General features: G+C 41.2%; 1 protein-coding gene across 2 annotated transcripts in view; it reads right to left on the bottom strand.

Moving 5' to 3' along the window:
- ANTXRL (ANTXR like) overlaps window positions 1-24116 on the bottom strand; it is a 59153-nt gene that overhangs the window by 16409 nt on the left and 18628 nt on the right. For both annotated transcript variants that reach the window (XM_066191282.1, XM_066191281.1), the window contains 12 exons: window positions 23511-23590; window positions 23327-23395; window positions 23048-23128; window positions 22884-22944; window positions 16148-16246; window positions 14129-14198; window positions 12925-13003; window positions 8968-9063; window positions 8298-8336; window positions 5879-5977; window positions 4676-4843; window positions 3438-3518 (listed from right to left, as the gene is read on the bottom strand). In XM_066191282.1, the coding sequence (XP_066047379.1) occupies window positions 3438-3518; window positions 4676-4843; window positions 5879-5977; window positions 8298-8336; window positions 8968-9063; window positions 12925-13003; window positions 14129-14198; window positions 16148-16246; window positions 22884-22944; window positions 23048-23128; window positions 23327-23395; window positions 23511-23590 (1022 nt within the window). The remainder of the gene's footprint in view (window positions 1-3437; window positions 3519-4675; window positions 4844-5878; window positions 5978-8297; window positions 8337-8967; window positions 9064-12924; window positions 13004-14128; window positions 14199-16147; window positions 16247-22883; window positions 22945-23047; window positions 23129-23326; window positions 23396-23510; window positions 23591-24116) is intronic.

Here is a 24116-nt window from a genome sequence, read left to right as displayed (position 1 = left end):
AACCTATTGCTCCCAAAGACAGGACTGCAGGGAATCAGTCCGGCTCATCAAGGGGAAGGGCATGCAGACAAGAACAGAGAGAGAAAATGAGGAAGAAACTACAGGAGGAAATGGAAGACAATGTCTAGGGTGGGCGACTAAGCAGGGCACAGGTAAAAAAAAGGATGGGGAATGGTAACAGGACCATGATGGAGAATGAAAAATAAATGGATGGACAGCAGACCTGCTCACTCACAGGAAAGGACAACAGAACCTCTTGCAGCCTTCAGTCCCACAGTACTGCACACATGCTTCAGCCTGTATTTCTACTGTAAGGTTCTCACATACACTCTGGAATGGGCTTGCCCACACGAGGACTCAAAAATATACAAGCAGTGCTATTTTTAACTTCATGATGGGAATGGGTAAGAAGTCATGATTTAAAAACCTGGGATAGCAATACTGCTGTTGCTGTATGATTTGCAGATGCAAAGAGGAGAGGCCTGTGTTGTGGGGAAAGACACTGAACAGCTCTCAAAAAGTGTAACAGACTTTTGCTTCTCTGTGATGGATACATTGGTGAATACACCAAAATCAACAAAACTATCATAAAGTTTTTCTGCAAGTATTTTTCAGGTTTTTGAGGGAGAGAAAAGCTCCCAATTCACAGTATTCATTTTCAAGTGATTAAGAAGTTACACTTTCCAAAAGAGTTTCTAAAGATTGCTTCAATGTAAAGAAATATAAATATAAATATAAATATAAATATAAATATAAATATAAATATAAATATAAATATAAATATAAATATAAATATAAATATAAATATAAATATAAATATAAATATAAATATAAATATAAATATAAATATAAATATAAATGTAAATGTAAATATAAATATAAATCCTTTTTCATCTTCCCCCTGTCCTAAAAGCATTGTAAAAAATATTTCTCTCCCTGTCCTGTGGATGTTCTTTTCTCCAAAATGAGTGTTTTCATTATGCAAAAAAAATGGTTTGCTATAATTTCATCCAATGGCTGAAAAAAGGAGCATATGCCCAGCTGAAGAAGTAGAAATGGAAAAAGGAAACTTTTTTTAATGGAAGTAAACTTTGAAACAGAAATTTGGAAAATGTAACTTTAGTGAATCTTGTTCTAGAGGAAAACAACCTATATCTCTGGTAATCTCTGAAAATATAAAGGAAATAACTTGTTTGATTCTGGGAGTTTCAGATTTAGGACTTTTCTGAGTTATCCAAGTGTCCAGGTGTAACTCCCAAAACAGAATTAAACTCTGTTCCTTTTGCTTTCTAAGCTCTACTTTTTCCTGAACTACCAAGACAGCTATGAAATGACTTTAAAATACAAAAAAAAAAAGGGCACTTAGACCCCACTAAGAAGTCTTTCCCCTGCTCCCCCACCCCAGTCCCTCAAAAGCCCCCAAGCCAAAGCAATGTCTTGCTCCAAGATCACCACACAGTCTCTGGCCTCTGGATGGCAGACTCTGGAAGAACACCATGTGCCAAGGCATGGCAGGCTGAACATCCGTGTCTCCTCAAGCCCAAGCTAAATGCTCTGGCTGCTGCCTGCACAGCTGGACAAGGAGTGACCTTGTCCTGCCTGGGCTGAGGCCAGCAGAACTGTGGCCTTGCTCCTGGGGCGGCCAGAGCTCCAAGCTGTCCGTGCTGCTGGTCACTCCCAGCACTGACCTGACCTCCCAGTTCTTCAGTCTCAATGAGGAGTGTGCACAGGGATGTATGTTCACATTTACTTATTTGCACATACAGGTAGATTTATACACATCCCTCAGCAAAAACGTAACTTACAAGGAGTAAATTATCCACTGAGGGCCTGCTACTAGGGAGGTTACCCAAAGAATAAATAATAAAATTGCTCCCTTCTGTGCTAGTTTTCTCCATGAAATACAGGCCTGTGATTTTTTTTTTTTTTTTTTAACAGCAGAAGGCTGTCTAGTTATTTTCTTGTTTCACTTTCAATATTCTTCAGCCTTAGTTAATTTCACAGGCCAGGGAACAGAGATGATTCTATGATTCCACTGGATCTGGCTCAATAGGATTCTTTCCACCCTATTTCCCAGATGTACATTTGATTTTTCTTATGTTATCCCTGATACAATAATCCTTCAGCTTGCTGTTTTACATTGCCTCTTTTCAGTCCCTTGTTCTCCCCACAGCAGAGCTGGAAGGCAAGGAACTGAGGATCCCTGTTCTGAGCCAGCCCCCTGCATGTTTCTTGACCACTCTGGCTAACAGAGGCTCTGTTGTGCACTGCACTGATAGAAATGTCCCAGCCAAGGGAGTGAAAGGCAGAGGACAGATTCATATTATACAATGTTAGTGCTATCAAAATACAGCTGGACCTAAAGGGCCTATTCAGAAGCTCTAGATCGTGCTTAAAAAGTAAATAAGGCGTCTCAAACACAGCTGCCTGGAAAATGCAGCTTAGTGAAATATTTAAGACCATTTTACAAAGTAGTATAAGAAGCTGGGTTTGTTCTCTTGGTTCCCTTATGTGTCAGAAGAAAAATGGAAGAGATTAAACTTTAAATACTGATGCAGCATGTTTGGTTAATGACTAGACAAACAACATAACAATATTTTGCCAAAAGCAAAAGGCATGCAACTGCTGCCCTAGCTGATGCAAATTAGAACTACTTTTAAAGTCTGTCATTAGGTGTGAAAGCTACCCAGGCAAACAAGCCTGGGCATCTGCACTGGTCCTATCCCCAAAAAAACACTTTATGGACCCTATTGCTGTAACTCTATAATCCCCTCACCTGAGAGCCAAGGTGATGAAATGTATGGACTCTGCCCACAGGGGAGAGAAAGATGCTGTTGTGTCTGCTTAGTTCTCATGTTACAAAGAACCATTGCAGAAAGCAAAACCTTGATGGTGAAACAGCTCAAAGCAGTAGCACTCAATTCTTAGGGAATTGTCCCCTCAGAATAACAAAATAGAGACAACCGTTAAGTGCCAGGCTCACATGGGGAAGCTGTGAGAGCTCTGAACTAAGCTATTGCCAGTGGGCCAGGGACAGTACACAGACATCTTTGTGGCTCTGAAAAACACAAACTCCCTGCTTCCTCCCAGGAGAAGTCCACTCCTGACCTACTTTTGACTAATGGACTTCATCAAGGCAGGAGATACTCCTTGCCTATGTATAGGAGATGGCTGAGAAACTGTCTGCACACAATTCAACACCAACTTGTTCTCCATTAACCTTGCAATGATTTGTTTTTTCATCATGATTTCTCAATGATGACTGAACTCCATTATGAAATATAAGAAACATTAACATGTTTAGCTTTTAGCTTTAGGGCAATGTGAAAAGACACAAGCTTATTTAAAAAAAAAAAAAAAAAGATGGGCTGATTGTGAAGGAAGAGCATTGCTGCTACTAACAGAGGAGTGATGCCAATGCATTTGAGATGCCTTACCTTATCCCCTGGCTGTGGTCTCATAAGGGAGACTTGGTCATAGCCTCGTCGAACCAAAGCCCACAGTGCATCAAGTTTACCCTTCAATTAAGAAAAAAAGAGACAAGATATGACCAAGAAATGTGGTGAAAATAGCATGAGATTAAATAACAGGTGGGTTGGTACAGCTTTTCTGTATTAAGCTGTTTGTACCCACACTGGTCCTGTACCCTGGCCTCTGTACACAGTTTATCTGGACAACCAGGAGAACCCCAGTGGGGTCCTACAATATGCAGTAAGCCAAATATCCAATATGCAGTGAGGATGAGAGTAGATTAATGTGAACAACTCCCTTAAGAGGCACAATTAGACACGTAATACTTTAAAGCGTTTATCTTACCTTAGGTGTTACAAAAGGCAGAACAAAAGTACAATACAGATGGGAAGAGAACTGAGGCAGGGATAAACAGCTACATGAATACCAGCCTAGGAAGGCTTTAAAATTCACAGAAGCTTTCCAGAAATGTTCAAGTACTGTTTAACTGCTCTGTGAGTAAGCAGGGGAGGGAGAAGCTCATCCCATGAAAGACTGCTTTGGGCCATAGATTCCTGGGATGAGCATGGTATGCTGCAGCCTTGACTGTGCTAGCCCTCCAGCTTCCTTCTCTGTAAGCAGAGATAACAGCTCTTCCCTGCCATTAGGGTTGGGTGAGGATACATACATTAAAAGACATTGAAACACCAGATATTATAATGACATGGGAGAGCTGAGGATGAAAGTATGGAGAGACTGAGTAACTTGCCAAAAAATCAAGCACCACTGTCTTATGGTTGAACTACAGGGAAACAGATCTGGATCCCAACCCAAGCCCTTAGCCACAATGCAGTCAAAGCAAGGACAGTGCCCTTTATCTGATCCTTTTCTATGCTCCCTTGAGATGGCAGAAAACAGCATCTGCCCTCCCTAAGGTTCAAGGGATCTGCTGTTGCACCCCAGGCAAGAAAGTACCTGAAAAGAGTGTGAGCTGAGGAAAGGAAGATCTCTGCTCATGCCCTCCACTCATCTCAAAAAAATATGGCAACACAGAGCCAAATGAAATACACAATCCAAAACTAGGCAATAGTGAGGATTAATGGCCACTTTTCTAAACAGGCTCTCTCAGCTAGCTCTGCTAAAAGAAAGGCTGTGCTAAGAAAGTGGGGTATAGTACCTCACATGATTTGAGAGACTTGGTAAAATGGAGGGTCAGACACATTACCTTGATTGGAGTGTACCATTTTCGCTGGGATGGTGGTTTTCTCACATGGGGCTTCTTGGGCTTGGGTTCCCACGGCTCATACTCCTGTTCTGGCAACTTAATAATAGCATTTTTGGGTTTCTCCAATTTTGCTCCTTCCTCTGTTGACCCCTTGTCTCCCCATCGCACCTGATGTCAGGAGAGCACACTGTAAGAAGACCCTTCAGCAGTCCCCACCAGCAGGTGGTTTCCACAGATACTAATCTAGTTCCCATCAGATGACCAAGTGCTACCAGGAACTAAGTCAAATTTATGAAAACACTAAACTCCCACTGTATCCAGAAATACACATTTAAGAACAAAATAGTGTCATTCAAAAAACTGCTGGAACTACTAGCCTTTGCACATTCAAGTAATCTAAGGTGTTGTGGAAATTCAAAGCATCTGGGGCAGATGGGAATCATTAAGGTTGGTAAGAGCTCTAAGATGACTAAGTTAACCCAGCACCACTAAACCATATCTGAAGTGCCTTATCCACACACCTTTCAACACTTCCAGGGATGGTGATTCCATCACTTCCCTGGACAGCCTTCTCCAACTCCTAATCACCCTTTCAGTGAAGAAATTTTTCCCAATATCTAATATCTTAATATCTAATTTTGTCGTCTGATGCAGCTCAAGCAGAAAAGTGACTCCGCATTCAAGAACAATATGTGATCCATGGTGTCACAGTCAGCATACATTCTCAGCATCAAGGATAAAATTTTTCCAAGGAAAATGATTACAGATATTAAGATGCAATACTTCATCTTCAGTCTTGCAGAAACTTGCTGAGAAGCCTCCCCTTCCACAGAAACCAGGCACTGCATAGAACAGCACCCTCAAATATAAAACCAGTGTAGCTTTGCCTGAATTCCCTCTGACAAGAAAACTGGTCGCAACTGCACCAAAGGGTTTGACTCACGAGATTAAAACTTCTTTTGGTGCTTATCTCATTTCTTAACCTGTGAATTTCCTCTGGCTCATAATACTAGATTCATTTAATTATTCATGCCAATGACAGCAGCTTGATGCCTGTTACTTGGACAGCATGTGTGAATTAGGTAGACAAACCCTGATTAAATCCCAGTCTCTGGTACTCTTCAAAAAGCACATGAAAACACAGTGGTACAATTTTCAATTAAATGTGCTGGGGTTCCTAACACTAAAGAATAAGCTAAATACCTCCATCCTCTTAATCCCACCAACACCTCGACCTCCATAATAAGATGCATCCACGGTTGGCCACTTCTTCTTTGGCAATCCATCTTCATCATCTGAGTCCTGTGGGAAAGACAGGGAGATATTAAGGCTGTTCTCACATAAAAAGCATAAACTGTGGAAAACAGCTGAACATCCTATGGTCCAATCCTTGGATATCTGGCTTTGTGTGTTATGCTTATTTGCTGACCGAAACTAAAGAAGTCTCTTGTCTCAGCAGCTGCAATTTTAACTAGGGTAGCCAGAGAGGATTGCCTGCTCCTCTGTCCAGACTGCTTTTATTTAATCGAATATGCATTGAGCTCTGAAATCCCAACTGATTTGTAAGGAAAGGCAAAGTACAGATGAATTGTACATATACTGGCTTGCCACTGTGCTATGCAGAAAGGCAGTGATGAGCTAGCCCAAAGAAATAAAGACAATAATATCTTTTTTAAACCATGTGTTAATTTTTGTTTGTTTGTGTTTACCTCTTAGGTTATGCCTTGGAGAAAGGTATTTCCAATCAGTTATTCAGTGACATCTGGTCTCTCAGCTACAGTTCAAGAGGTCAGTTCCTCCAACAAATTCTTTAGTATGGCCAGGCACAACTAGAGTTGACATTTGCATTAACTAGTAAGGGGAGTTTGAGTTTGGGTCTTTTTATTATTGCGGTTTGACTTCTTGGTGTTTGTTTTACCCTTTTTTTTCCTTTTATTTTGTTTTTATCGTAAATTGGTGAAATAAATATACAATGAAGGTATTGTGGTTTGGTGTTGGGTTTGGTGATGTTCCAGTTAGCTTTTTTTGAGAGTACAACAAATACACAATTTTTATCCCATTTCATGCCACATCTAAACCAATATTCAGTGAAATGCATCAGCATTTTTAATTCATTTATGTTAGATTTCATTGTGAGCATGAGTATTATAGAAGATACTCTTCCATGCAATGTAATACAGATTTCAAGTGTTCATGTCTAACAGCTCTTGCTGCTGGCAAGCCTGACTCTAGCAGGACAGAGTCAGAACTAACAGCTGATACTTTTCCAGTTGATAAAGGATTTATACCCAATATCCCCTACACTGAATGCACAGCAAAGCAACATTACCAGCTCCCACATGGAAATCTAATTCTCGTGCTTTAGAACAAGTTTTACACACCTAGTGTTAATAGTAACAATACCACGCTGTATCAGCTGAAGGGCAGGTCACCACACCTAGGGAGCCTAATACTAAATGTAATGAAATCCATTACACAGTTACAATTATTACAATGCACGATTATTACAACCCATACTGGATAAAGACAAGGCCAAGAAAAGGGATGGATAACATTTCTATTCTGAGTTATTCCTGGAGGCTTACATCAGTTCATTCTCTTTAATTTCATTTAAAATTGCAAAGCATCTGGAACTTCTGCAGGAGTGTGATGCTCTCTGAAACCTCCTACAAATGCAGCATGGCTGCAACTGCAGGTTTTGTGATAGCACTAATCACACTAACCCCAGCACAAACTCCAGTGTGCATTCTGAAGTTAAATTGTCACAGTGTTTCTGCTTAGGACAAGTAGCAGGATCACATACACACTAGTGGTGGCCTCTAGCAACCTCGAAACAGCAGCTGTGGTTGCCTCCTTACATTCATGCCAAGTTACAGCAAGTTAACAGTAAACTATAAGCTTTTCTTGTGGGTTAGGCAAGTATTTTTCCATTATTTAACTGTCTATGCCTAGGAAAGAACTAAAGGAAGGCCTAAGTTTTCTCTGGAGGTGCTTTCATTTACTACTATTTTTTATTTTCATGAAACTAGTATGGGGAAACTAAACTGAGGTCAGGGTCAGTTACTGTCCCCAAAAGAGCTAAATACAGTCCTGCCCCAAACAGCTCAAAACCTAAATGGAGAAAAGCTAAATGTCTTTCCAAAGGTCACTCTGCAGAAGAGCCACAGCCAGGGACGGCTTTTGTCTCCTCTCCTGTAGCAAAGCCACAAGAATGTGGCCTCGGCTGTTCTTTTTTCCAGCTGCCAGACTGTTCCTTACTACCAATCTGGGCTAAACTCCTGCAGAGAACAATGGCAGCTTTACTGGAGGAGGGACAGCTGTCAGCACAGCTTGAGAAGCAAAGATTTGCTTACACACCTATTTGATGCACGGCAGAGGGAACAAAATACCAGAGGAACTGTTGCCCTGTGGATTATTGAGTTATGCAACTGTTTTCATCCTAGATGGGAGCAGTTTTGCTGTATGTAAATAAAGAGGCCAGAAGGCAGAAATAACTGTCCTGACCCAGAGAACTTCCTCTCACGGCCTTTAGGGTGTCATTAAGACACCTACAGGACTGACATTCCTGGGCAGCCCTGCAGTGGCTGCAGACAGTGCCACAGCTCAAAAATAACACACTTACAGGCTCTGGAGGTGGGGGTGGAGGTGGCTCCTTGATTACCTGGAATAAACAAATAATGGAGAAATCTGAGACAATGGTAGGGTTCATCCATCTCAATACTATGTTCTTCCTGCTTTCCTGCCCATGTCACAAATGAGTCATTCTGCTTCATTCCTCCCCATTCAATTCTCTCATTAGCCCCGTTGAAAATAAACTCAGATGAGATTAAAAAATATCATATAATTACCAAGTTAGTGCAAAGACATTCTCTACAGCTCCTCTGAATAAATTAAAGAAATCCCAACCAACAAAATGCAAAAACACTCCCCTAACTCTTATCTTTAAAGAGGACCACACAGCTTCTACACACATTAGTAAATCAATTCCATTACACTTTCATGCAGCAGGTTTCAAACCTGGTCTAAAGGAGATCTTGATCCCTACAGAAACCTAGAGTCACATCCATGAGCTGATTTAAATTCTCATTCAATGTAAAAATCACACAGGCCTTGAAACAATCAAAAACCCAGATGAGAGTAACTTCAACATGCACTTTAAGCAAATTGTTAATCAGGGCTTTACAAATGTGATTTTTTTTTAAGCAAGGCTAACCATCCACTCCAACACTTTAACTGTGCTTTGGCAGAGAATAGATGAAACCAAGTCAATAGAATAAAAAAGCTGTACTTACCACTGTGCAGCAAAGGGGCCAAAACCACCACAGAAGAGCCAGAGCCAGCAGCAGAAAGAGAATCAGAAGAGCAATGAAAAGGATGGTCCCAGTCAGCTGCAAGCAAGATGATTATTTCTGAGTTACTTTTGTATGTCTCAAAGAAGGCAGGAGTCCTGAAGTTACACGTTTAGTCAGCTTTCCCTCATTACGAGCTTTCAGGTAGATTGTCCAGTCAATCACTACTATCATTAGGATCACCTGAAGTGACAAAACCAGGGAAGCATCTCCTCTTTGCAGTGTGAACATGTATGATTTACTTACAAATTTACAGTGTGTCTATAGCCCACTAGATTCAGTAAGGTTAAACTTGTATACAACTCATTCTGGGCAAGTCCCTTACTACTGTCAGAAAGGCATTGCCACAGACCCTCAGGTGTGCAGAGTAACCTTTGATTCCTAGAGATGCAGAATATGCAAATGTTGATATTGACAGAATGGGAATGTTGGAGCTCAGACCTTATGGGTAACTGTTCACATGTCAGTATCATAGAACAGAGCGCAACTTGCTCAGTTCATCAGCTCCCAAGCCTGCCTGTGTTGCCTCTTGGCTCAAACCACTCTCACAACCTTAGCCTACACGATTATCAAAAAATTCAGTAATGCTGTTTTTTCTTGGTATGCTTCTTAGGGCTGGTTTGACTATTTTAAATGAGACTGTAATAAATACTGTAATCATTCTCTTAAGCATTTATGATTCTTATATCCAGGGATCTCTCTGCAGAGAACAGTGAGACACTGGGGATGCAGAGCTAAGGCTCTATACCATCAAAATCAAAGTTAAATTTTCTTTAAAATTACTAGAAACAAAAAAAAAAAAAATCAAGTGTTAACACTTGAAATTAGCTTTTCAGAGCAACTGAGAATCAAAGAGAATCACAGCTTGGATTTTTCTGTGTAAATCTTGATGGATCCTTTGCACTTGGAGTATTTAATATTGGTGCGTTCAGAAGAGATTAATTCTCTATTGCTCTGATGACTACAGGAATCAGGTTTTCATATGCTGCTTGCTTCTTGCAGAATATACAGAGCACGTGGCTTTTGGAAAGTAAACATTTGTTTCACATGGCCAGTGGCATGCTGAGACATGCCCTATCCTCGGACTGTACTGGGTTCTAGAATTATATTAACTTTAGCTGTGGTGTTTTAGCTATTTTTCTAATATATACTGGGAAAAAAAACCTCTTCAATGGTAGATTTTCAAAATTTGAGAAGACGTTCAATTTACCAGCAACAGGGGTATCAGAGAACAGGAAAAACTTTGCATGAAGCTAGAGGAAAGCCTGGGGCTAGGAGGATGTGGAAAGAGCTTGAAGAAAGGTCTGTCAATGAGGCTGAGGAAAGAGGAATAGGCTAGAGAGAAAGCTGTAAGAGATTTTCAAAGGATAGGTGGGATAAAGGGAAAGAAGCTAAATTCCCAAAGTGAATTCTATATGATAAAGTCCACGAAATTCACATTATTAAATCTGAAACTACCTGCTGAATTTCTATGACACCAGAAACTGATGCTTAGCCCCTTCTTACAACAGAGATTCCTTGCAGCGTTCTAAGTGCATTTGTTTTCCCCCCAGGCAATGAAAAGGCTGAGGGTGGAAAGTATCAGCTGCTAAGAGCTTTGCAAAGTCTGGGTTCGATCCTGGATGACCGACTTAGGTGGTACCTAGCTCCCTCCAGGCCAATTCCTAGACTGACATGTTCAATATGGGACTAACACAGACACAGCTCCTACTCCATGCTGTTAGGCAGGTAACCCAGTATCCCATATCTGTGTCAGCAGCCATCCCTACACTGCTCTGTGGCTTTTTGTTACAGATGCAACAAACCGACCTGCTGTAGGATACGCCACCTGGCTCACCTTCATTTGGCCAGGGAGCAGCTGGACTGCTCCAACATGTGCCAGACTCCCTGCTCAAACAAGTCGTGTTAGAGAACACTGTACCCAGCTGCAGTTCAGTGCTAAGCCCCCCTCTCTGGCCCTGCCATGGCCTCATGCACAACTAATGCATCTGGAAAGCAGATACTTGAAGAGAAATGAATTCCCAGTAAAGTGAGTGAGTAAAAATCACGCATAACATTAAGAAACATTGCTGCACTCCTTAAAAACAAATCCGAGCACAGCAGCAATACAGTACCATTGCTACTATTACTCCAAACATATATTACCTCCTTGTTTTGTAGCCTTTGTTCCCAACCATCGCTTTTCCCATGCTAACTGCAAATATAAATTGCTGAGACACTTGCCAGCAGCAGCTTAGGAGCTGCTGGCACCAAGAAGCTAAAGAGTCTTCTTTTAATGATTTTAATGATACAAAGCACCACAGTGAAGCTGGACTTTGAAAAGAAAATAGCAGACTTCATACAGTTGAACAGAAATAAGCATGGGGATAACACAGAGGCTTTCGGATTATAGTGAAGATACTTACTGTACAGAAAAGACAGAAGGACCAGCTGGGGAGGAGAGCTGAGCAGGCCAGCTGACTGCCACCCACAGAAAAGGAAACAGGAGAGGAAAGGAAATGGAGGGAGTCTCTAAAACGAGAAGAGTCAAATGCATGAAATTAAAGTTGCAAAGTGAACTGCCAACCTCCCTGCTTATGGGACTAACAGGAGCGAGACAGTATTTTTCCATCAGCTGCAAATCAGGCTTCCTCCTTCCTTCAATTCAATCTGCAAGAGGCTGGTCAAAAACTGTCAGATTGACAAGACTGGAGATTGGATTCCTCTTTTTATCCTAAGGCTGCCAAAAGGAAAAGCTTCCTCCATCCATGCTCTGGCCTTTAGGAACCCCGGTTAGGGTTGAAACTTCAGTCTTCATCAGAAATAGATTACATATGGGTAACTAAATGCACCAGTTAACGCCACTGCAGACTGGAAAGGTTTTATTGTACCTGAGGTAAAAGAGTGGAATTAAGTGTGAAAGTATCAGTTCTCAGTGCCGAAAATTTGGAAGAAAGTTTTAGCAACATAGAAATAATCCCATAAAGAAACAAACACATATCTGTTACATTGTGTCCCTACAACCCAGCCTGTTCCAGCATTCTGGAGTGATATTTCCCACCTTCATTGCTGCAAATATCAGAAAATTAGATTTACAAGTTCCAGTCGCCTCTATCTGCATTCCTGCCCTTCTGTTCTCCAGCTGTCAAAATGGCCAACAATGATTACAAGCCAATATGACAGCATTTGGCATAGGCTATGAAAGTCCTTTTGACACTAATAACAATGATACAAACTGCTATCAGGTACTTCAGCCAGCTTGGTTTAGACCACAAGCACAAGGTCACATATTTAATTACTGTACTTGCTCACACGAGCTATGGGCACTGCCTATTTTTACCCCAAGGCAAGGACAACAACTCTTTATTTATTAGTCAGTTTCCTAATTTTGCTTATTTGGTTCTAAAAATCTGATTTTGATAAAGGACCACTTCTAGCTGTTTGTCATTGACACTTCACCTGGTCTTTTTGACCACGTGATGCAGGACAGACATCACTGTCCTTTCCCTCTGTGGCCTTTCCAGACACAAGTCCTAACAGTTGTACCTTTTACCCCATATCCCATCAGGGACCCCACGGCACAAAAGAGGTTGCTCCTTGATGCTCCTTCGATCATTTTCTCAGATCTCCTTCTGTTAAGATCCTAGTTTTGAGGATCTCTCTCCTGGAGTAGGAATGGGCAGGGTGCCTCTTATTCTAATCTTTTACTCAGAAGATTTCTTATGATCTATCCATCATCAATAACAATTTGATGTTAAGTAGCCCTGGTTATTTTCCCAGGAGCTGCTGGGATCCAGTCAGTAGCAGTGGGGCAGAAGCTGCAGAGAGGTCACGCTCACTCAAGGAGGCTTTGCCTGAAGAACAACCATTTCTTTCCAAGGTCTCATGGTTCCTCTGTCAAGCCCCATTGGAATTACTTACACAATGTGTGCTGGTGATGCTGACAGAGCTGGAGATGAATGTTAGCCCGTTGTTCATGCTGACTTGCAGGAAAACCACCCTAGAGCACAAAACAGATATGTTTACTTTTAGTGTCATCTTTACACCCGTTGTTACCTTTAACCTGTCTCTTTTTCGACCACTGGTTTATGAGCATGCACTGACAGTGCATCCTTTTGAGTCAGGGCGTTTTCATGGCCTCAGGCACTTACCTGCGTTTGCCTCCTTGTTTGCCCAGGAGCCACCCTTTTTATGTTGCCTTAGTTGAGCTGGGACAGATACTTTTTATTAAAAAAACCCATCCCAGCTGGGGCAAAGGGCGCTAGGACAGTGAGTCATAACAGAATGCCTCAGACAATAGCAATACTGCTGTAGACAGCACAAGAAACTTTAAGACTTTTATTTATTTAAAGAAACCCTTCTGTCAATAAATCAGAATGTGTTCTTTTGTATCCAAGCAAATCCAGACCACCTGCACTGAGATTAAGAAGGGTAAAAACACTGAAATCCCAGTGAAATTCAAGAAGAATCTTCCCTAGCCATTCTCCAGTATCAGAGAAAGGGTCCAAGGGAGAAAAAAAAATAAAATAATAATTTAAAAAATTACAAAACCGCACCAAATTAATTTCCTTCAGTGACAAATACAAAAGGGAAAGGAGGCATTCACCCATAGCGCCAATGCAGTATTTAAGCACCTACCATAGGGAAAAGGTAGGGCACTGTGCCATGACTCCCAGAAGTCTACAGAATTAAAAAGGCTGAAAAATATCAACACTAGACACAAGAGCAAAATACAGGAAGCAATGTATATAATAGCAGCAAAGGAATTGAAATCAGGCATCTCCTTCTCATCAAAATTAAAAGTTTTGAACTTAATTACCCTTTGGTCTGAAACAACAGGATATAGGAAGAGAGGAGGAATCACCATTCTGTGATTCTATGATATGGGGCCATGGCCCAAGAAGACCTTTGGTTAAACTGTGCTGAAAACCCAATGTTAAATAGAGCTATGTTGGCACATACTAGGAAAGGAGATGGCTGCAATATCACACACACACATACACACACACACACACACACAAATTTATTAGGAGACACTTTGGGCAAAATCCTGAGCCTCTGGCTCAGTAATGACATCTTCACCCAGAAGTCCACTCTCTCAACATGTGCTGAAAGCAATACTCACTGTCCAGCATCTTCTATCACTGGGGCAGGGCAAAGTAAGTAGGTATCATGAACAAAAGTCGGCTTTTCATCTGAAAGTAAATTAATTTAACTATCAGGGATGAAAAAAATAAATTGCTTCAAGCAGGCCACCCCCTTGAGAAGTGCTGATACCAAAGACAGCCACAGATGAACTCAATATATTGGCAAGTGCCAATACTCCCCAATGGTGCTGATCACAAATCTAAATACTAGAATAACCATTCATGTTCATGCCAACATGATGCTATCAGGCTAGAGATACCACAGCTGAGAATTCGAAGTTTATCTCTGTTCCTGACAGCAGTGTTCAGCTATTTGGAATTCAGCTTTGAGGAGTATTCATCGTGTCTACCTGAAAATTACGTGCAACCTCTTCTCACACTGAATAGTCTGACCCCTCGAGTTACTCAAGGGCTCAAAAGTTTAGGGTTCAATTTTTGTCTAAGCATGTCCAAATACACATAGAAGAGAATCCAAGGCTGCACTGCCTGAGCCCAACAAAAGGGAAGGACAGAGATGGGGTGGAGCTGAAATGGAAAAATACTGGGGGAAAAAAAACAAACCCAAGAGATGGTTGGTCATTTACAGGAAACAGGCAGAGAGGGGCCATGACTAATACAATCATGAGGATCTGCTCTGCACTAGCTGCTTCTCCTGGACCCAACCTTCCTTTCTGTGGCAGCATCATCTGTAAACAGCCCATGTTTATAAAGGTTTGGTGCATGCAGAGTTAAACACTAGGGCACACATCCTCCCACCCCCTTGCACTCCACTGCTCCATGATTCAGCAGTGTTAATGCTGTTGCTTTCAAAAGTCACGTCCAGAAAGCCAAGCTCAATGAATACAGTCAGGAGGCCCAGCAGTAATCCTGCAATGCCACTCCACCAAAAGTGTGTAAGCTGAGGCACAAGAGCAGGCATATCACCCCAGTGACTACAGCTTAGCTCTGAATGGCCAGCAAAGCAACCGTGCTGCCAGCCTGGAGAAGGAGTGGTCTACAAGAGCCAAACCCAAGGGAATAAGAGGCTTATAAAGGCTGCCATCTTAATTATACTTTTGAGGCTTGTTTACTCTTTTATGTAGGAAAAAATTCACTCAAGCAACAACAGATGTAAGAGTTGTTCCTCCGTGCTTCACCCACTTCAAGCACACCAGAAGACAGAACTCATTTCCCTTCTTTGGCAGAGATGAGGGCATGGAAATCAGTGATACGTTTTGGGGACAGAAAAAAAGCCAGCACAGATCAGCATATCTGTTGCAAACTTAACCCAAGGAAAACACAGCATGGAGTAGGAATGGAATCAGAGTAGTTCTCCTACTGTGTATTTTCAGGCCCAGGTCAGCACTCACTGTGTGAAGCCCAGCCAAGGTGCTAATGATTGGGGTCAGGGAAGAAAAAGCAAAAAGTCTGTCTAACTGATAAACCACAAAAAACAAATCCTGGTTAGAGGATATCTGTAAGTGGAATAAATGCAAGACCACCAGAGCTGATTGACTACAACATCAACATAGACAACTGAGATGGGAAATGAAGGAGAAATTCATGCATTCCCTCTTGTAAGTGAATTCACTGCTAGGGAAACATCAGTCTGGCCACAACAGCATATGAAAGCCTCTACTGTGCTCTGGCCACAAGGGTAGCATATATGAAAAAGGAGCAGAGCTCCTCTCCCCACACCATGTTTCACTCTGCCAGACACACACGGCTTCTCAGGAATGAGAGAGGACTGCTGAGAAATTGGACAGGCCATCTTTTTTTGGCCATTCAGTCCTTCGCCAGGCTACTGAGACATCAACAAAAAGACCCTGTTCAGCACAGCAATGACAAGGAGTTTCCATGTTACACAATCAATGTGATGGCACCAGCAACTGGTGTCAGAAAGGAGCATCCGCTCCTCTCACATCTGCTGCAAGGACTCCCCTGAACGTGGATGAGAATTGGCCTGTGAGGTGACACAGCCACAGGGGTCACTGCAATTCACCAGCCTGCAAACTTACTGATAGTAAGACTGTCATTGAGCTTGAAGCTGCAGAGCACCTGGTCAATATTTCTTGCATGATAAAAGCCGTTGCCTCTTACCACAACTTGAAAGGATTCTGTAAGCAAAAATACAGAAGATTTATGATTTAGTTATGAGAAATAACTCAAATACAGCATTTCTGTTCAGAGTGACCTGAATTAAAACATCCATACAGACACTCCCTCTATTCAGAAACAATGTCCAAGAGTGCTTCAGTGGCATCAGTGTTTCAGAGTCTTCTCTTTGTCTCAAGTCAGCTCCCACAAAACTGCAATTCCTTAAAGGTGCCACAGCAAAACTAAGTCTGACTTGGCTGATGTTATCTCCTGTTTCATCCATGGCTTTTGGGACAGGCACCTTTGTTAACCACCTGTACCAGTCCTTCCCCCTAATCTTCATGGCAGATGGCACTAGGCTTTCAGCAGAGCTCTGTTCAGCAAGATGCTGACAGATAGAACTCCCCTCCTAAACCTCCTGTGACCCAGAAAGAAAGCTTTGCCTCTGGAACAAACCCTGGGAAAAACCAGTGCTCCTGCCCATGCAATAACTGAGTCCATGCACAGCCCCATTAAAATCTGCTCTGCATAGGAATATCTAAAGATCCAGGCACCACCACCTTCTTTGTGCTCTTCCATCACATCCCTGCCCCAGCAGCTGAAACCACCAGTGGCACAAGGAGAGACCTGTCACTTCAGTTGCTTTAGTCCTGATAGGGAAGGCACCTGTGATTTTTGACATTATTGTGATAAGCAACCATGACTTGTTCATTCAAGCAGCAGAAGCCTCAGCAGGTTTGGGTTTTTTCACAAACATTCCAATGGCCTTTTTGCTGACAATGCAGTTTTGCATTTGAGTAAAGCCAGTCCAGGAAGGGTGCAATCAGAAGTGAGATCCCAACTGCACATGCTCTCTACTACTGGCACCACTGATCATGCTGCAGTGTACTGAGCTTACTCATAAGCCTAGAAAGTAACTCTGTTTATTGCTAGAGAGATCAGTAGTGCCTGGCTGAGCGTCTGCTAGAAGTAGAAATGTGCAGGAGAAGGGAAGGATAGAGTCAAGTAGAGGTAGGATTGCTGAGTTCATGTCTATCCTGAAAGCACCTGGGGTCACCATACCCTGTACAGTTAGAGACAGGAAAGGTCACTTGAGGAAGAAAAATATTAAGAAATCTGGCTTTGTTTTCTCAGCTTCTCACCAGCAAGCTTTTAAAGTTATTCCTTAGTAACCTACATAGTTAGCATTTCTCCTCAGAGCTCTAACAACACAACAGTTTACTATTCTTCCCCCCCTTTCACTGTGCACAAGTGAAGCCCAACACAGAGCCACAGTCCCCCTTCTGGTAGGGTGAACCTGAATTGCCAAACTAGGCACAAGATGCACGAGAAGGGAAGCAGCAAGGGAAACTTCCCTCTAGGACACAAAAAGCCATTGTGGCTGCTACACTGACCAGAGATAACATCTTTAACTCAGACAGGTGGACAGACACGTAACAAATTTGTTCTGTCCCTAGTACAGTTTTGAAACTCCCTTTTGATACTGTACACAAGCAGCCAGCTGACAGCTGAGATCGCTGGCACGCAGCAAGGGAAAGCACAGAAGTTGTACTTTCGCACACGAATTTCCTACTTTAACCAAATCCTACACAGGGCTCTCACACCAGACAATGAGCAGTGTTTGAGACCAGCCCAATACAAGGGGTATAACAGCACAACACAGGATCAATTAGTCTTCAGGCTTCACATTGAAAATTATGAATAAATTATATAGTGCTCCACTAGTAGCAAGTAAAACCATGAACAGGTCTACATGCATCATCATTTATACTTTGATGGACATACTAAAAAGGAGAGCAAAACAATGTTGGTAGGATTGAGGGGAGCTGTACATGATATTTAGCAATATAGGATTTGGCCTTTAGCAACCTTCCATACAAGGCACTGCCATGTTATTTGTATGCTTTGGAAGAAGGAATTGTTATTGGATAATGCTGCATGAGGCCCAAAGGTGGCTGAAATACATTCAGCCTCATCTGCCTGCACTTCATTATCAAGCTACTACAAGGCAAGCTAGCACAAGGATGTGGAATGCCTTACTTTTCTGTACAAACAGCTTGTTTTTGTCAAAAACACTCTCCTTCATTGCCATTATCACTGTATTGAGATCTAATGCAACTCCAGGTGAGTTGGACAAATTATAATCACGCACTGGAAATCCACTCTGGTTTTCATTGTGGTAACTTGCTCTAGAGCAGGGCTCTGAACTGACAAAAGCCACAAGGTACATAGGAATCAAAAGATATTTTTGAATGAGGAAAACAAAGTATCTACTGGAGTGCATTTTGAAATGAAACATATGCTTAGGTACCTTACTGAAGAAAAATGATAAAATCTGAGATCTCAATGAGTACACCAAGAGCCAAATACACAAATCCAGCATCAAAATTTGGCCTCTTTTTAATGGTAAGGGTTATACATCCTGGTTCTCACTGGGGTTAATGAGCATTTCTTTAAACAAATGAAAATGCACTGTAGGGCAGATTCATCTGTTTCTTACTCCAATAAGAATCTTGAGTTACTCTTAGTCAGATTCATGCTTTGAGCCATTCCACATCTAACTCAGATGCTATACTGAGAATTTTGAGCATCCTTTTTTTTTGCCAGCAGAGCTGAGAGTCATGACCAGCCTTGAGGGCAACTGGGCCTCTGCCCACCCACCAGAACTACCTGCCTGGGACCGCACATGGGTAGACTTGCTTGTAACCAGCCCACTTCACAGTGGCTTGAACACCCAGCCAAGGTGATAATTTTTCCCCATCTCAATTTTGTATTTTAAAAGAAGCTTGCTAAAACAAAATTGCACTTAATTTTTCTTCCCATTCTCATGAATTAATGGCCTTAAAAGGCAGCAATCACAAAAGCTTAATTGGTGGCTGTTTCAGTGGCTTGAAAAAAATGCCACAAGTAAGAAACTTTCAACACTAGACATCAAAGGTAAAAGCTACATCTAGAAGTTTAATCTTGTCAGGACAATTTACCTCTCCTGCCATTCTTTTCACTGACTCTACTCTGCACAGCCAATTGTGAACAAGTGATTGGGTAGTAGTAACCTGTCCACCAACACAAGCTGAAAATATACCAGACTTGCAGGGAGATGCAAACAGTTGGTACTGGGTTTGTTGTTGCTGCTCAGAAGTCTGCCACTGTGGTTGCTCTGGAGCATTAACGTGTTCTGGGTGATGCTCTGTTGAAATGGCTAATTCCATTTAATTTTGCGCCCTGGCTCTGGCTGCGTCCTTTTCTTCCTTAGTTACTGTCAGATCATAGATTGCAGCTTTTGACAAGACAGCGAAGGGAAAAAGGTCAGCTCTGAAATAACCGGGCGGTGCTGGCAGCGAGATGGTGGGTTGAAGCTGGTGTGCACTGGCTGCGCTGTCGGCTCCGCTTCTCTGACTCTGATGAGAAGCTGACTGCTTGCATCCACACCTGGTAGTTGATGTGGCCAGTAGGATGCCACATCCAACAAAACCTTTCAATCACATCTGCGTACCATAAGCATAATCAAAGCAATGATGCTGTCAAACAGGATACGAGGCACCTCTGACTCTGCACTGATAGCCTGTTTACAGGCTGCATGTCTTGGTCACTTTAAATCAGAGGGAACAGGAAGGACCCAACTACACTGCTCCACATAGGGGACAATGAATTTGCAGGGTCAAAAAGCATTAAACATCAGATAGCTGTCACAATATGACGAGATCAATTTGTAGCTGGATTTGCCAGATAGCTTTATCACAGAAAGCCAGAGTTCCAACTGGAATTGTCAACACATAGAAATTGTTCCATTAGCATTTTACTAAACCTCTGGCAAGTCAAAAATGAAGCCAAGACCACCAGCAATCACCAAAGCATTAGTAACTATGAGAACACTTAGAAGGAGTGGCTCAGACCCAGCTTTAAGCCCTGATCATAACTTGTTTCCACTGAACCACACAAAATCCTCATGAACGCATAGCAAATTGTAAAAATTATTAGCAATGCTAAATAAAGGCTAAACCAATTATCACCTCCTCACTCAGATAAGTTTCGCACAAAAAGCATGGACAGACACACATTTCAAGGCTGTAAACACACAAGTATCTTTGCTGGAGAATATGATAATATATTGCACTCTCTCCAAAGGTCCATTATTTTTCAATCATAATTTTGAAATGAAAATTTATATTATGTATTTAAACAAACAAATACTCCGAACCTAAAAGAGAAGGAATGGTGAATTTCTAGAAAATGTTATGTTCTAATTCTCAACCAGTGGGTACATCCAGTATGCAAGTGTATATATATATATATATATGTGTTGATGTAGATTTCAGTGGCCATATATCTTGACAGAATAATACATTATCAGTAAACTGTATCAGTAATTACCTAAATTTAAAATGCATAAAATTCTGACATTAATGCAAAAAAAAATGAAGCTGATGAAGTAAATTCCAAATGAAGCACATTAAAAAAAAAAAAAAAACCAACACATTACATATAGAGTAGCACTACAACTGTCCAGTGAACTGAACTCAAGATCTGGATTCACACTACCATGAAAGAAGTTGTTTAATCCCAGGAGATTCCTTCCAGGAGACAGTGGTGCACACAGCTACACAGATGAACCTCCAGCTATGTTGAAGTAAGTGGGATAATAAAGGACAATAAATCTAAGCACAAATGTAAATATTTGTAGCCTCATGCTGTAAAACCTTTTGCAGGAGGCAATGTCAGCTGTGGCTTGTGGGATAATAATAAATGCTATTGCAGGCCTGATTCGTGCTGAAGATTTTAATACTTTAAATACAATGGTATACAAACAATGCAGATCATGTGGAGCTGCAGCTTTAGCTTCCTCCCATTGTCTACTCTCTGCTGCTACAAACAAACCTTGAAGCAGGTGGAGATTGGGCAGCAAAGCTTCCCCATGTGCCAGCCCTTGCTTGGTCAACAGGGACAGAGCAAACCTCAGAATTTAAGTGAAAGAAGTGCTGAATCAGCAGCACTACACAGAAACTGATTCTGCCCAGTTTATATAGGTCTTGTTTGAAAGCCACGAAGACAAAGGAAAATTCTACCGATCCAAGTAAGGTAACAATATTGTTTGGGGTTTTTTTAAGGCCAAACTATTTTTGAAGTGTACTTGTGGAATTTTAATCACATTTGTCATAAACATTTTACCTAGCAAGCTTAGCAAAAAATGAAGTGGTTTGAACACATTATCCTTTGGAAAAAAAAAAATTACTCTTTTTGCTGAAATATATCAATTTCGTTGAAAGAATTTTTTTTTCCTGAGAATTTATTTTCTCAAATTCTCCATAAAAATATTTTTAACATTCCATTTGAAAAACATTGTTTCAAATTCAACTTTTCAACATACTTAACATTGTCCCAAAAAATTTCAAGAATACTACTGAAATCCCTCCTATTGGAACACTCACATTTTCATGTAGCTAAAGGCATTTTTGTTGAGCGGGATGGCTCGTAATAAGCTTTGCACAAAAAATTGTCAGGTATACAATAACTAAGCAAAATTAGGAAAGTATCATTATGAAATAAAAAGCCTTAAATGGCAAAGCTTTAAGACTGTTTTTTTCTAATCAACTCCACAATATTTTTAAAAGTAAAATCATTGCTTTAAATTTTCTGGAGATGAGATTTTACATCTAGTCCACAATAATATACTTAGGAATAATTCAAGAGACACAAGGATGTTTCATGTTAAATTGAAATATTCAGGGTAAGATCATATTGTGATTGACATGTGGAAATGAAGAGTGAACAATTTTTCTTCTGTGATACTAAATTTTTCCTGACTTTCCTATTTTATCTGTTTTCAAGGTCAGTTTTCATGCATCATTGCCATTTTTATGTGCTCCTTTTTACAGTGTACAAGGAAATGAGCACAAGACAATAACACTAGAGCTAAATAACCATGCTGAAAACTGTACCTTCCAGCAAACTTACGGTGTCACTCTTACTCTGCTGCAATAGCCTCTAAAGCAGAAAAAAATACAGCAAGAGAATTGCTAGCATAAACCAGAACAAATCCAAGTTAAATATACTAGACACGAAAGGCATGAAATTATCAACAACTCTTCTGGGTATCCTTCATGTTTATCATAAAGAATAATGTTTTTTTTCAAATAAGTAAAACATTAGCATTTTGGGAAACACAAGAGATATCTTGGCCTATGCAGCACATTATATTTGGTTCAATAAACCTGAAATTTCTGTAAATGTTTTGCAAAATCTTGTTCTAACTGCTGACAAGTCCGAGCAGATCTCAGGAATGCAGTCTTCCCAGAAATTTGTGAGATATTACCTTTAGACCCTAAAACACCTCTGTCAGTCTTTTTTACATTACTTTTTACATTAGGTTTTATATTACTTCTCTCTCTCTCGCTCAGATTTTATAAAAAGTGGTATCCTCAGTATGCTGAGTGTTGCCTCTGTCAGCACTCCAAACTGGTACTCAGCCACAGCAGCTACGTATTTATTGTTGGAATGTTTTTCTCAAGCTGAGAAGGAACATGTAGGGCTTTAGCCATGGCCTGAGAGGATGCTCTAACACATCCAAAGGCTTCAGGTCCAGTACCACATTAGGTAGTTACTGACATTTCATCAGGGTCATTCATTTGCCTTTAACACACTGTTCTTGTGGAAACTTACCTCCTGCACAAACACTGGATGGTTCAGCTGCTAGGATCTCAATGCAAGACTTCTTCAGAATCTAAAAGATTTAGATAAAGGCATTTTTTGGTAACCGTTTTCATCTATGCTTTATTAATGCAGGAAAGGGCACCCTTTACTATGTGTCAGAATATCCAACTTACTGAATCAATGGTTCCTCTTAGGGCATAAAAGCCTCCCTTAACTGGAAAAACATGATCGATGCTGTCAGCAATCGTTGACAGCTGCAAAGAAAGACAATCATAAATCATGAGGAAAACAAAATTACAGTGAACAAAACCAGGCCCTTTCATATTTGCTAAAAGACATCACAGTGACACGAAATGATTTATGCCTCAAGTAATTAAATAAATGCCTTCATCTGATGCTGTTATTTGTGCAGTAGTATGAAAGAAAAACACAAGAGAAAACAAACATGTTACCTGAGTTTCATTGAAATCTTTCACTCCAACACAATAAACAATAGCTCCAAAGTTTCTGGCTCTGTTGGCCTAAAAAAAATCCAAGAACTGCCATTAAGTGCAAAGCCATAGAACCAGTGGAGTCACCAGTAAATGTGTACAGGTTTGACATAAATTAGTTTGGGTAAGGAATAAAGTGACTTACTTCTTGTTCTGCATAATAAAACTGAGCGTCTTGCAGCTCCCCGTCTGTCAAGGCAATAATCACACTGGCAGTCCGAACTCCTACATGGAGAACAGTTAACAGCAGATTGCACACACATGACACGGGATTCAGCAACGCAAAAACAGTCCAGAGTGAGGCAATCCTTTTTACTGACAAATAAATACAAACCCAGCCAGACTCAGCCTGATTAGTATGGACTCGGTGATGCACCAGCTGAAGGCCAGATGCAAGGCATGCAGTGAGCCAAAACCTCTGCACCTTCACGTCACAAGCATCACTGGAGGGGGACTGCTGCTCTAACAAGGTCCACACACCGACTTTTCTGTTCTGAATAAAATAGAGCAGCTATCAAGATTACAGAGCTTTCATGTGGAGAACTGACAAAATGGGTTCCCAGAGAAGGAGAGGTTTCCTCTCTTGACAAACTTGTCTCTACATAAACACTGTCCAGAGACTGTGGTAATAGATACCTCTGCAAAAGTAGCTTTCCTGCCATCCCACCTTTCCCTCCAGCAGGCTTTGAAAGAGCAGCCCCACTGAACACAGCATGAAATGGGCTTCTGCAGGGAGGTCAGTTCTACAGCC

The sequence above is a fragment of the Chamaea fasciata genome, unplaced genomic scaffold (genome assembly GCF_029207755.1).
Source record: "Chamaea fasciata isolate MVZ Bird 193981 ecotype frontalis unplaced genomic scaffold, bChaFas1.0.hap1 SCAF_9, whole genome shotgun sequence".
NCBI classification, from domain to species: domain Eukaryota; kingdom Metazoa; phylum Chordata; class Aves; order Passeriformes; family Sylviidae; genus Chamaea; species Chamaea fasciata.
The sequence above is the reverse complement of the archived record's forward strand: the minus strand, read 5'-3'. Positions and strand labels throughout refer to the sequence as shown.